At 47.8% G+C, this 14,429-nt stretch overlaps 2 protein-coding genes across 4 annotated transcripts; one reads left to right on the forward strand and one right to left on the reverse strand.

Annotated features, from left to right (window-relative positions):
* The first annotated feature begins 310 nt into the window (after positions 1–310).
* Positions 311–9,441, forward strand: fbxo34 (F-box protein 34). 3 transcript variants are annotated; one of them, XM_079287401.1, is made up of 3 exons: positions 311–386; positions 5,259–5,361; positions 7,557–9,441. In XM_079287401.1, exon 3 carries the CDS (start codon positions 7,565–7,567, stop codon positions 9,173–9,175), a length of 1,611 nt encoding a protein of 536 aa, XP_079143527.1. In that variant the 5' UTR covers positions 311–386; positions 5,259–5,361; positions 7,557–7,564; the 3' UTR covers positions 9,176–9,441. The 3 variants fall into 3 exon arrangements, with proteins under 3 accessions (XP_079143527.1, XP_079143526.1, XP_079143528.1); XM_079287400.1 differs by lacking the exon at positions 311–386 and adding an exon at positions 3,052–3,235 and having other exon boundaries at positions 5,261–5,361; XM_079287402.1 differs by lacking the exons at positions 311–386; positions 5,259–5,361 and adding an exon at positions 3,052–3,235.
* Positions 9,442–9,600: 159 nt separating this feature from the next.
* Positions 9,601–14,425, reverse strand: jmjd7 (jumonji domain containing 7; the record flags this gene model as incomplete). Its single annotated transcript, XM_079286845.1, has 9 exons — positions 14,241–14,425; positions 12,711–12,864; positions 12,488–12,626; positions 11,097–11,214; positions 10,757–10,813; positions 10,587–10,682; positions 10,200–10,276; positions 9,958–10,117; positions 9,601–9,770 (listed from the first exon to the last, which is right to left on the reverse strand). The coding sequence occupies exons 1-9, from the start codon at positions 14,287–14,289 to the stop codon at positions 9,601–9,603; spliced, it is 1,020 nt and encodes a 339-aa protein (XP_079142971.1). The 5' UTR covers positions 14,290–14,425.
* Between the last annotated feature and the right edge of the window lie 4 nt (positions 14,426–14,429).

The raw sequence follows: 14,429 nt of genomic DNA on the forward strand, positions 1-14,429 counted from the left end.
GAGCTAACTTTTTAGTGATGGTGTAAATATTTAGCACATTTTGCTTGTAAACTAACTCCATCGATCATCAGCTGTTTATGATGAGATTGATTAATCATCTCTGATCAACACACAAACAATTCATTGATTTATGAATAAAGACAATAATTCAGATTTCTGATCACAGAAGCTGGAACCAGACCATGATAAATTATTATATATATATATATATATATATATATATATATATATATATATATACCTCTGTGTGTGTGTCCTGAGCCTGTCCTGTTTCTTGTCTGAGAGATGTGAAGCTGAAGAATCAGAGGAGCTGTCACTCAAATCAGGACCACACCCCCTCCACCAGCAGCAGCAGCCAATCAGCACGCAGCCTGGAGGTGAACGCAGTGAGTAGTGGGAGGAGTTAGCCTACAAACATCCAATCACTGAGCTTCATGTTTAAATATGTTTCCATTCAAGTGGTCTGGATTCACCACCCCTGTCCATAGCAGCAGCTGCTGAGGCTCATGGGTATTGTAGTACTTGGACAGAAACATTGAACTGATGATGTGAGTGGTTAATGTTCCACAATCTAAAAGAGTGAATCGCTGCAGGAAGTCTAGTTGAAAATAATTTAACATAACTGAAAGTAAAACCATCAAAAGCTGTTGTTGATGCAGAAGGAAACTAAAGTTCTTCTTCTAATGAGCTTAAAGTTTTAAACTCATAACTGACTTTAAATGTAAAGTGTTTAAAGGAGCTGCAGACAGAACATGAGGATTACATCTGAAGTCCTCTACGTCCTGTTGGTGCGCCTCATTGTGGTCGTCCTGTTGTTGTTCTCTTCGTCCTGTTGGTGCGCGTCGTTGTGGTCGTCCTCTCCGTCCTGTTGTCGTCCTCTACGTGCTGTTGGTGTGCCTTGTTGTGGTCGTCCTCTTCGTCCTGTTGTCGTCCTATACGTCCTGTTGGTGCGCCTCGTTGTGGTCTTCCTCTATGTCCTGTTGGTGCGCCTCGTTGTGGTCTTCCTCTACGTCCTGTTGGTGCGCCTCGTTGTGGTCGTCCTCTCCGTCCTGTTTGTGAGCTTCGTTGTGGTCGTCCTGTTGGTGCGCCTCGTTGTGGTCTTCCTCTACGTCCTGTTAGTGCACCTCATTGTGGTCGTCTATGTCCTGTTGGTGTGCCTCGTTGTGGTCGTCCTCGAGGTCTCTAGGTCCTGTTGGTGCGCCTCGTTGTGGTCGTCTTCTACGTCCTGTTAGTGCACCTCGTTGTGGTCATCCTCTATGTCCTGTTGGTGCGCCTCATTGTGGTCGTCCTCTACGTCCTGTGGTCGTCCTCTACGTCCTGTTGTTGTCCTCTACGTCCTGTGGTTGCGCCTCGTTGTGGTCGTCCTGTTGGTGCGCCTCGCTGTGGTCGTCCTCTACGTCCTGTTGGTGCGCCTCGTTGTGGTCGTCCTCTACGTCCTGTTGGTGCGCCTCATTGTGGTCGTCCTCTACGTCCTGTTGTTGTCCTCTACGTCCTGTGGTTGCGCCTCGTTGTGGTCGTCCTGTTGGTGCGCCTCGCTGTGGTCGTCCTGTACATCCTGTTGTCGTCATCTACGTCCTGTTGGTGCGCCTCGTTGTGGTCTTCCTCTACGTCCTGTTGGTGCGCCTCGTTGTGGTCGTCCTCTACGTCCTGTTGGTGAGCCTTGTTGTGGTCGTCCTCTCGGTCCTGTTGGTGCGCCTCGTCGTGGTCGTCGTCTACGTCCTGTTGGTGCGCCTCGTTGTGGTCGTCCTCTACGTCCTGTTGGTGCGCCTCGTTGTGGTCGTCCTCTAGGTCCTGTTGGTGCGCCTCGTCGTGGTCATCCTGTTGGTGGACCTCGTTGTGCTCATCCTCTAGGTCATGTTGGTGCGCCTCGTTGTGGTCGTCCTCTACGTCCTGTGGTTGTGCCTCATTGTGGTCGTCCTGTACGTCCTGTTGTCGTCCTCTACGTCCTGTGGTTTTGCCTCGCTGTGGTCTTCCTCTACGTCCTGTTGGTGCGCCTCGTTGTGGTCTTCCTCTACGTCCTGTTGGTGCGCCTCGTTGTGGTCGTCCTCTACGTCCTGTTGGTGCGCCACGTTGTGGTCGTCCTCTAGGTCCTGTTGGTGCGCCACGTTGTGGTCGTCCTCTACGTCCTGTTGGTGCGCCACGTTGTGGTCGTCCTCTAGATCCTGTTGGTGCGCCTCGTTGTGCCTAAAAATGTCTTATTCAGTGTCTGGTTGTACTTAGCTCCACCAACTAGCATCACTTATGGTTGCAAAAAAACAAGATGGCGTCAGCCATAAACCAAGATGGTGATGGCCAAAAACCAAGATGGTCACGGCCATGAACCAAGATGGCGACAGATAAAAACCAAGATGGCGTCGGTCAAAATTATTAAATTATAAAATAAATTATAATTTTTTTTTCTTTAAAAAAAAAATATATAAATAGCTTTGTGATTGTGTTTAGGCCAGCAGAGAAGGCCTTGCAGGCACTGACGGCCGCCACTGATTAAACGTGGCACGTCAAAAACGGTTTGCTCCTGCTAACTCAGCAACAGCTGACTCAAGTGACCCCCTCATTATATTAACCTGTGGTGGGTGGTTGTATAAAATAAAACAACAACAAAATGGCTCTTACAGACAATAAAAGAGTGTTACATGGAGATTAAATTCCAGTTGTGGAGAGAAACTACTCAAATATCGGAGTATTTCGACACTGAGGTATTATTACTTTTACTAGATCAGAGTTCCTATTCAACCGTTTGATTGTTAGCATGTTAAAAAATGTCGTTTTAATATTTTGCTGTTTTTACTTGTGATTTTCATCCTCTTGTACATTTTCTAAAATTAATACAGTGATAAAATAAACATGAATACTTCAGTAAAAACAATAATTCGGAGCACAGGTGAAGTTATTGTCTTATGTATTTAGCTCCAGTTCTTTCTTGATAGCAAAATTACGTTTGCAAAAAGAAGCATCGTATTGAACATACACGATCTTCGGCGGGCTTCCTACTTCATGACGTAAGAGCAGCAGGCTTTAGGTCATGACGTAGCGGCCCCAGCTGGACGTCGTTCTGTTCGTAGTGAGCTCAGATGAGCAGATAGCTGCAGAATATCTGCATTAAACACGTGATTTAGGGTTTAAAAACTACGTTTAATCAGCCACCGACACACGGAGGGTCCGGGACTAACGGGACCAACCCGGGAAACGCGCGTCTGGAGGGTTTCGTGCTGCCAGTAGGTTTTATAACCTCCAGGTTAGTTTGACCCTCTGCCCCTGTTAGCTTGAAGCTAAAGCTAACTGTGTTTACAGCACAGACAAACATGTCAACAAACTATGTTAGCTTGAAGCTAAAGCTAACTGTGTTTACAGCACAAACAAACATGTCAACAAACCAACGTGAACGTGCTCACGTTTGTTCTACAATAGATTTGACTAGCTCTGCATTAGTTAGCCACGGATGCTAGCCAGTTAGCCAGGTGTATCATGGCTTCAGACGCCCGCGGCTACTAGCATGCTAGGTAGCGTGCTGGCAAAGTTGGTCGACTTGTCTCTGCAGTGAGCTCCTGTTACAGGTTGTTTGTTTGTCAGTGTGTTAGCCGGGACTGCTAACTGTTGTTAACTAGCTGACTGTCTGTCTGCAGCTGGTCCGTAGTAGAGCTATTTAGCACCGGTTACTGCTGGACTAGTTGGCACCGGTTACTGCTGGACTAGTTAGCACTGGTTACTGCTGGACTAGTTGGCACCGGTTACTGCTGGACTAGTTGGCACCGGTTACTGCTGGACTAGTTGGCACCGGTTACTGCTGGACTAGTTGGCACCGGTTACTGCTGGAGGACTAGTTGGCACCGGTTACTGCTGGAGGACTAGTTGGCACCGTTTACTGCTGGACTAGTTGGCACCGTTTACTGCTGGACTAGTTGGCACCGGTTACTGCTGGACTAGTTGGCACCGGTTACTGCTGGACTAGTTGGCACCGGTTACTGCTGGACTAGTTGGCACCGGTTACTGCTGGAGGACTAGTTGGCACCGGTTACTGCTGGAGGACTAGTTGGCACCGGTTACTGCTGGAGGACTAGTTGGCACCGGTTACTGCTGGAGGACTAGTTGGCACCGGTTACTGCTGGAGGACTAGTTGGCACCGGTTACTGCTGGAGGACTAGTTGGCATCGGTTACTGCTGGAGGACTAGTTGGCACCGGTTACTGCTGGAGGACTAGTTGGCACCGGTTACTGCTGGAGGAGTAGTTTGCACCGGTTACTGCTGGAGGAGTAGTTGGCACCGGTTACTGCTGGAGGAGTAGTTTGCACCGGTTACTGCTGGAGGACTAGTTTGCACCGGTTACTGCTGGAGGAGTAGTTGGCACCGGTTACTGCTGGAGGAGTAGTTTGCACCGGTTACTGCTGGAGGAGTAGTTTGCACCGGTTACTGCTGGAGGAGTAGTTTGCACCGGTTACTGCTGGACTAGTTGGCACCGTTTACTGCTGGAGGACTAGTTGGCACCGTTTACTGCTGGAGGACTAGTTGGCACCGTTTACTGCTGGACTAGTTGGCACCGGTTACTGCTGGAGGACTAGTTGGCACCGGTTACTGCTGGAGGACTAGTTGGCACCGGTTACTGCTGGAGGACTAGTTGGCACCGGTTACTGCTGGAGGAGTAGTTAGCTTTGGTTTGGTCTCACTGACTCAATGTGTGGAGGGATGACCTGTATGTACATACAGAATATATATTTATGTCTATTTAGAGGTTAATTTAGTTAAACGGTTACTAATCCGTCATGTTGATGTTTCTCCTGTGAAGTCTGAAGAGGTTAAGTCCAGCTTGTTCTAGGATGCTTTTATTGTGGAACTCTGAAACAGGAAGCTGTCCCAGTTTAAATCTAATCTTGTGATGATTTATTCTTTTGTTTAACAGAGTTTAGTTCGAACTACTGAACTAAACAACATTCGCTAGTGAAGACACGTTCTTCGAAATAAAAGCATCAGAGAATCGAGCTAACTTTTTAGTGATGGTGTAAATATTTAGCACATTTTGCTTGTAAACTAACTCCATCGATCATCAGCTGTTTATGATGAGATTGATTAATCATCTCTGATCAACACACAAACAATTCATTGATTTATGAATAAAGACAATAATTCAGATTTCTGATCACAGAAGCTGGAACCAGACCATGATAAATTATTATATATATATATATATATATATATATATATATATATATATATATATATACCTCTGTGTGTGTGTCCTGAGCCTGTCCTGTTTCTTGTCTGAGAGATGTGAAGCTGAAGAATCAGAGGAGCTGTCACTCAAATCAGGACCACACCCCCTCCACCAGCAGCAGCAGCCAATCAGCACGCAGCCTGGAGGTGAACGCAGTGAGTAGTGGGAGGAGTTAGCCTACAAACATCCAATCACTGAGCTTCATGTTTAAATATGTTTCCATTCAAGTGGTCTGGATTCACCACCCCTGTCCATAGCAGCAGCTGCTGAGGCTCATGGGTATTGTAGTACTTGGACAGAAACATTGAACTGATGATGTGAGTGGTTAATGTTCCACAATCTAAAAGAGTGAATCGCTGCAGGAAGTCTAGTTGAAAATAATTTAACATAACTGAAAGTAAAACCATCAAAAGCTGTTGTTGATGCAGAAGGAAACTAAAGTTCTTCTTCTAATGAGCTTAAAGTTTTAAACTCATAACTGACTTTAAATGTAAATTGTTTAAAGGAGCTGCAGACAGAACATGAGGATTACATCTGAAGTCCTCTACGTCCTGTTGGTGCGCCTCATTGTGGTCGTCCTGTTGTTGTTCTCTTCGTCCTGTTGGTGCGCGTCGTTGTGGTCGTCCTCTCCGTCCTGTTGTCGTCCTCTACGTGCTGTTGGTGTGCCTTGTTGTGGTCGTCCTCTTCGTCCTGTTGTCGTCCTATACGTCCTGTTGGTGCGCCTCGTTGTGGTCTTCCTCTATGTCCTGTTGGTGCGCCTCGTTGTGGTCTTCCTCTACGTCCTGTTGGTGCGCCTCGTTGTGGTCGTCCTCTCCGTCCTGTTGTCGTCCTATACGTCCTGTTGGTGCGCCTCGTTGTGGTCTTCCTCTACGTCCTGTTGGTGCGCCTCGTTGTGGTCGTCCTCTTCGTCCTGTTTGTGAGCTTCGTTGTGGTCGTCCTCTCCGTCCTGTTTGTGAGCTTCGTTGTGGTCGTCCTGTTGGTGCGCCTCGTTGTGGTCGTCCTCTCCGTCCTGTTGTCGTCCTATACGTCCTGTTGGTGCGCCTCGTTGTGGTCTTCCTCTACGTCCTGTTGGTGCGCCTCGTTGTGGTCGTCCTCTCCGTCCTGTTTGTGAGCTTCGTTGTGGTCGTCCTGTTGGTGCGCCTCGTTGTGGTCTTCCTCTATGTCCTGTTGGTGCGCCTCGTTGTGGTCGTCCTCTTCGTCCTGTTTGTGAGCTTCGTTGTGGTCGTCCTCTCCGTCCTGTTTGTGAGCTTCGTTGTGGTCGTCCTGTTGGTGCGCCTCGTTGTGGTCGTCTTCTACGTCCTGTTAGTGCACCTCGTTGCGGTCGTCCTCTATGTCCTGTTGGTGCGCCTCATTGTGGTCGTCCTCTATGTCCTGTTGGTGTGCCTCGTTGTGGTCGTCCTCGAGGTCTCTAGGTCCTGTTGGTGCGCCTCGTTGTGGTCGTCTTCTACGTCCTGTTAGTGCACCTCGTTGTGGTCTTCCTCTATGTCCTGTTGGTGTGCCTCGTTGTGGTCGTCTTCTACGTCCTGTTAGTGCACCTCGTTGCGGTCGTCCTCTATGTCCTGTTGGTGCGCCTCATTGTGGTCGTCCTCTACGTCCTGTTGGTGCGCCTCGTTGTGGTCGTCTTCTACGTCCTGTTAGTGCACCTCGTTGCGGTCGTCCTCTATGTCCTGTTGGTGCGCCTCATTGTGGTCGTCCTCTATGTCCTGTTGGTGCACCTCGTTGTGGTCCTCTATGTCCTGTTGGTGCACCTCGTTGTGGTCGTCCTGTTGGTGCACCTCGTTGTGGTCCTCTATGTCCTGTTGGTGCACCTCGTTGTGGTCCTCTATGTCCTGTTGGTGCGCCTCATTGTGGTCGTCCTGTTGGTGCGCCTCGTTGTGGTCGTCCTCTGTCTCCTGATACTCGACACTGATTGGCTTGGTTTCTGAAAACTACCGAAGTGTTTCTAAAGTCAGTGAAACATTTGCTCTCCTCGTATTCTACCGTGACTCATTTTGTTGAGTTGTTTGTCTTGTTTCTGATCTTCAGCTGTAGTTTTAATGAAACAAGGTGTGAACGGGCTCTTAATAGAAACATTAAAGCAGAAACAGGTTTGTGGGGGGCGTTCCAAACTGAACTGTGTTCATCATGACGAGCTAACATGTGTTTCTGAACATTAAACTCAACTTCTAGTTTTCATTTAATCAAGTTTAACCTGTTTGTTTCATTTAGGTGGAGACAGAAAATCCTGATTGACATCTCTCTCTCTGTCCTCTCCCTGTCCTCGCTCTCATTCTCTCTCTCTCTCTCTCTGTCCCCTTTCTCGTTTTCTCTTTGTTCTTTCTCGCTCTCCCTCTGTCTCTCTCTCTCTCAGGGACCATCATGCACCTGAAGTCGTATCCTAAGCTGCTTCGCTCAGAGTTGCGTTTGGAGACGTCGCCGTGCAGCAGCCTGTTTGTGAGGACCTGCAGCAGTAACCATGGCAACAACCACATCATCAGCCGCCTCCCGCTGGGTGTCATCTCCACCAACAAGCTCCACCCTAAAGCCTTGCCGAGCGCTGCCTCGCAGCCTCGTTCACCGGTCTGCGAGGACAACGCTCTCCGACTGCACCAGACCGCCGTGGAGGACGCCGACGCCCCGCTAGACGTCTGGACCGTGATCCGACCTGGACACGTCCGGGAGAAGATCGCCATCTTTGCGTCAGATGCCGAGCGCACAGACGACTGCGCCAGCAGCGAGCGCACCTCAACCGGTGACTCCGAGGGGACGCCGTCTGTGTGTCCGAACCACGGTGCCGTGTCGGGACTGTCACGGGCCGGGAAGGCAAAGGGAAGCTGGGAGGAAAACTGCAGCGCCAAACGGCGCCGCAGGTCGGGAAGCAACCAGAACCTCCAGAAGGACTCGAGGACCCGGCTCCAGGACGCACAGCGACCGTCTCCACGGCACTCGGGCGGCGAGGCGGTGACAGAGGAGCAGATGGTGTCAGTGGTGGAGATGGTGGCGTTCCTGGAGCAGAGAGCCAGCGACCAGCAGCCCGACTCCAAACCTGTGCTCGCCCTCCAGAGGAGCTTCACTACCATCACACCGTCCAGAGCCCCGCCCCCCGAGGTCCAGGGGGAGGCGCCAGAGAGCGTCAGAGTGTCGGACATGGTGGCGAAGCTGGAGTCTGACTGTCTGAAGAGGAGGACGGAGGGAGATCTGTCGAGGAGCAACAGCCTGAGGACGGTGGGACGTGTGCTGCTTGCCGCCGGGGACCAGAGCCCCGCCCCCTGTCAGCCTTCATCCCCATCACTGCCGGTAGCTCAGATTTTGGGCCGGGAGCCAACCAGCTACTCTGAACCAGCTCTGACCACGCCCCCCTCAGGTGAGGCCCAGGGGGTGGAGCCTCTGCCGGGCTTGTTGTTTTTGTCTCGGCCTCCCGCCTCTCAGCCCCACCCCACTCCAGCTTGCTGTGACTCTGTCAGCCAATCGGAGGTGAGGAGGCGGGCCGACCGAGCTCAGGAGGACGAGGTCATCGTTCCTCTAGTCCGGCGCGTGTCACATGACTTCCTGTTGATGCGTCGGCGGCTGCAGCAGCTTCTGGAGCCTCGTCCGTTCCTCTCTGCGCTGCCTCACCACCTGCTGCTGAACATCCTGACCCTGCTGCCCACGCTCAGCCTCGTGGCGCTCAAGTGCAGCTGCCGGTTCTTCCTCTCGGTCATCGAGGATTACGGCGTTCGTCCCTCTGACTCTCTGTGGGTGTCTGACCCCCGTTACCGCGATGACCCGTGTAAACAGTGTAAGCGTCGGTTCATCCGTGGTGACGTGTCTCTCTGCCGGTGGCACCACAAACCGTTCTGCCGGGCGCTGCCCTACGGACTGTGGTACTGGATGTGTTGCCACGGCGCCCGCAGGGACGCGCCCGGCTGCAACGTGGGTCTCCATGACAACCGCTGGGTACCGGCGTTTCACAGCATCAACGTTTACAGGAGGGGTCGCCATGACGACTGAGAGACTACAGCTCCCATCATGCAACAGCAAGTCAGTTGTGTTTAAAGGTGAACTTCGGCTCCTCACAGCTCCGTCACATGATCTGAACCAGAGGAGTCTCAGACAGGACCTCCTCTTCCCCTTCCCTCCTCTATCTGCTTCGCTCTTCTCAATAATCATCAGTTCTTCTTGTTCTTAACGTGGCCTTGAGTGGTGGAGATGCTGCAATATTACAGATTATTACAGATCTATATATATATATATATATATACAACAGAACTCTCTGTTGCTCTGCTTTATTTATTTATATATATATATATAAATAAAGCAGAGCAACAGAGAGTTCTGTTTTTAAGGCTGTTTTCCTTCGTGTTGTTTTAATAAAGTGCTTTCTCATCAGTTGTTGTTCAAACAGATTCGACTCATTTCACGTTCTTAAGGAAACTTTATTTTCTGTCCACATGTTTTAAATCTTCTTTAGATCGCTCAGTCCTCGTTTCACCGATGACGTCGTGCTGCTGTGATGCCATCGTGGACCCCGTGGCATCACACAGACCCTCCAGCAGTTGGAAGTAGTTGTACTTGATGTCGTACTCCATGTCGTACCAGAAGTTCACTGCAAAGAGAAACAGAGTCACACCTCAACTTCTGATGACATCACGAGAGTCACAAATCAGCAGGCGGTTTATTTATTGATGTACTTTTTCTTTTTGATTGTGTAGAAAAGTGAGTACTAAACGAGTGTAGACAGTGTGGTGCCTTCAGGGTCCCTCAATGTTTGTACCAGCGGCGCGTTCGGGTACCTGCGATGCAGCCATGAGACTGCTGGACGTGGTGGAACCACAGTGACGGGAGGTACAACATCTCTCCGGCCTTCACGCTGCAGCGGAGTGGCCGAGCTTTCCGGTACTCAGGGTACCGGTCCAGGTCTGGGTCCAGAGGGTCCAGGGGGATCCACGGGACCTGGGGGGGGGGGGGTGTCAGGGTGAACTGCAGGTTTTAAACGGAACAGAGAGCACTGAGATTAACTGACACCTGAACGCACCTTCTCAGAGTCTCTTTGATCCACGACCTCAAACTCACCGTCCTCTCTCTGATGATAAACAGCCGGCTGATACACACCTGAGGGGAGAGGGGTTGCTATGGTTACTGAATACAAGTTCCTATCGTACGGTCGGAGGACGTCCCGGGGAACATGCCACACCTTCACAGAGCGACTCCACCAATACAGAGCATACTAAACTAACCCTAACACCACCAAGGAGCTCAAGTCCAGTCTGTGAGAGAGGAAAGGTCCCCGTTGAGTCCTCCTCCTGGCTGGCTCGCCAAATGTGTTGTTTTTGTCGTTGATAAGCAGCTTCTTTGACTTCCATCCAGCCGCTGTACTAGCCTCCCTGTCTGTCGCAGTGACGTGAATAACAGAAGACATTACCGTAGGGGATGAAGGGTCGATCAGTGGGGGGGAGGAGGAGGAAGGTCTTCTCTCCAGAGATCACACAGTAGAGGTTCTCGTAGTGGTCTTTGTGCACTAAACACACAAACACATGTTGAACACACACATTACACGAACACACGCGTTAAACACTTGTGTTCCGGTCTTACTGGACGTTACAGCGCTCTCCTCTCCTAACCAGAAGTTCACAGCATCTGGTAACTTTCCTAGAAGAAGAAAAATAGAGAAAGTTAAACGTCATGAAAACAATTGTTTCGTCATCTGATGCTCATAAATGAATTGTATAATATTAACTAGAAAATTTCGCAGGAAATTTTGACAGTGTGGCTTCTACTGCCCGAAGACGTCGCAATATATATACACGCCAATGTTACCGGTAGTGTCGCTCTGGTTCAATTGAGATCGTCGTTAGAGGTTATTAAATGACAGGCTTCATCACAAGCATTCCAGTTAGAATCCCCCCCCCTCCCCCCCCCCCTCCCCTCTCACCCAGTGCGTCGCTCATCCAGGAAACATGAGGCTCAACATCGTCTGTGAGCTCTGGAAGCTCCTCCAGAAGGTTAGAGCACTGTTTCTGAACATAGAAGACTCCACCACGATGCTGCTGCTGGAGACACGACAACAACACACGCACACTATTCAGATCCTCTGCAAAAGTAAAAGTACTAATACTATACTTTTATATAATGTATAATAACTAGTGCTGGGCAACGATTCAAATTTTTAACTGCGATTAATCGCATGTATTTTTTGCGATTAATCGCATTGTTATGGCAAAGTTCAATAATGAATTCAAAAGTAGTGTATTGTGCACTTTTATTTTGAAAGTACTGCTATATGAACAAAAGGGCAATAACATTTGGTTTGCAAACACTTATTAAAACAAATGAGGTGCTTTTTAACAGCAGTATTCCTTTTACACAGCAGCAGTTCTATCTCTTCTATATCTGTGCTCAGTGTGTGACTGTGAAACGTTCCACTGCTGTGCAACAGGAACAACATGTTTCAGCACGTTTCAGCTAAATGTCTTCATGACAGTTAGAGCATGTGAATGCAGCTCTACTGTTCATCACTATGATGATGTAACTCAGAGGTGATGATGGTGACCCAGCGATCAAAGAATAAAGACACTTTACGCACAATTTAGGTGTATTAGGCGAAGGTAGCATGTTTTATACTTGTGTATACTCGTGTGAATATAATTCATACTTTATCTTATTCTGAAATATCTTATTCTGAAAACCGGATGTTCGTCTGAAGAAACCGGATGTTGTCTCACATTAATCTTTCCGCTAACTTTCTTAGCTCATTCTTGAGGCTCATACATGCCGTCATTCGTTGTGATCCTGAAGGTGCGTTCACACCAAACGCGATGCGAATACTAATCAATACTAATCAGCTGCAGTTTGCTTTTGTTAGCTTGTCTTGCTTTTGTTTATCTAACTGTACTTCTCCCACACGCTGCATTAACGTAGTCTGCTGAAGACTTCCTCCACTGCTGCCAGTGAGTAAGGGACTATCAAAATAAAAAAATGCGTTAACGCCGATAAAATAATTGTCGGCGTTAATTAATTAATGTGTTAACGCTAAATTAACGTGTTAACTTGCCCAGCACTAATAATAACACCATTATATAATGTATAATAACACCATTAAATAATGTGTAATAACACTATTATATAATGTATGATAACGCTATTATTAATGTATGATAACACTATTATATAATGTATAATAACGCTATTATATAATGTGTAATAACGCTATTATATAATGTGTAATAACGCTATTATATAATGTGTAATAACGCTATTATATAATGTATAATAACGCTATTATATAATGTGTAATAACACTATTATATTATGTATAATAATCACCTTCCCCTCGATGACGTCGAGCACAGAAGAGAAGGTCATTGGTCGTTCCTCCGGCATCACGAAGCGGTCGCCGTTGACGGCGTCAGCGTAACCGTGGGGGGTCACTGCCACGCTGACGACCTTTGACCCCACCGTCTCCCTGTGGATCAAACAGGAAGCTGTCACATCCTGACACCACAGAAGAAGAAGAACAGCGCGAGGTGGGCAGGGCTTCCTTCCTCACCTCAGGTACTCTGGTGTCCACCTGGTCAGAGCCGGCCAATGGCTGCAGGCGTTGCGGATGATGCAAGGCTTGTTTGGACCAATCCAGTCACGGTAGAACTGCAGAGGGTCAGGTGACTCCTCCAGGTAAGGCACTGATTGGTTCAGATACAAATCTGAAAGGTAATCAATAAACAACCTGATTGATCTCATGAGTCACCACTGTGAGCTGTTCTGTATGGAAGTAGTACCAGTGAGTAGCAGTACCTGTAGTACCAGTCAGTACTCACCAGTACTACCAGTCAGTAGTAGTACCAGTACTACCAGTGAGATGGAGCAGAGACAGTAAGATGTTCGGGGCTGCAGGAGTCAATACTTTTCAAAAGGTTTTAAGAAGTCTTATGTGGTGGAGTATTAGTCGACTTAATGACTCTGAAAATGTCTTCTTGGTTTCATGAACATATGGTCCAGATGTCCCCAACTGGCGGGCCGCGGCCCGGACCCAGACCTCCAGCAGATATTTCATATGGTAATATACACATTAGACAATAAGTTTATACTTTAACCGGCGCATGTTATTCAGCACTTGTTCAGCGGTGCAGGAACCACACCGACCAATGCGTTGTAAATCACATCAGGTGATGCAACTGAGCCAATCAAATATGAGTATTCTGACAAGTTTCCTGACTCGAGTGAGATGAGCTGTACACACACCGTGACACACGGGGGAGAGACGAGGAGAGAGATACAAGAGCAGGAAAATTGTGCCGATCAGAGAAGTTATCTCACACGACGTTCTCCAAAAAGAGAAATGTGTTCAGAGAGAATATAGTTTATAAGCAAGAATGAACAGAATCTTCTATGTTAATTATTCCCACAGGCAGTTGGCACCAGCATGTCTCATATGTTCAGAAACCGTAACTATTGACAAAAGCGGCAAATGAAGTGCACTACGAGGCAAAGCACAACTCTTGAGAGCAAACGTACCCACTCACATCTACATGAAGACACAGAAAATAAACCTAAGAGCCCAAAATGATCAGAATCCTAACACATGAGTTCACTGTTCAACAATGATGTTACAGAGAGGATAGAGCTGAAACAATCTGTTTAATAACCACAGAGAAAGTCCTGCTCACTGATTCCTCTATTTAAATGACAAAAATATAATATTGTGTCTTTTTTATTGACATCACTTCACACCTGAATGAAGTGAATTTAAAGCTGCAGACAATTCAGTGAAATGAATTATTCTAAAATGAATTACTTCATTTTAAGATGCACATTCTTAAAAAGCTTTCTGTTATGTTAGTTATTCTTTTAGACATTATTGTACTTGAAATAAGAAGAACATGTATTTATGTATTTCTATGTATTATTTATAATCCATAGATCCAGCTTCTTGATCTAGCTTCTTGAATATATATATATATATATATATATATATATATATATACAAGTAGTAGTTATAGTACTAGTACTGGTCGCAGCAGCAGTGACGGGTGTAGAAGTACAGTAACTAGCACGAGTAATACCAGTACTACTCTCTCACCGTGAGCCTCCAGTGAAAACTCAGTCACACGTTTCTTCACAGAATCCATTTTGTTTCTCCGTCATTACACACAAACGTTCGTCACGCGGCCAACATCAGATACGTGATCAAGGTATCGATGAAATGATCGCTGATGATCGATTCTGCCCGTCAGACCTCTGCAGACATCACGGCGCCATGCTGCTTTGT

Source organism: Melanostigma gelatinosum (genome assembly GCF_949748355.1).
Source record: "Melanostigma gelatinosum genome assembly, chromosome: 16".
Classification (NCBI taxonomy): domain Eukaryota; kingdom Metazoa; phylum Chordata; class Actinopteri; order Perciformes; family Zoarcidae; genus Melanostigma; species Melanostigma gelatinosum.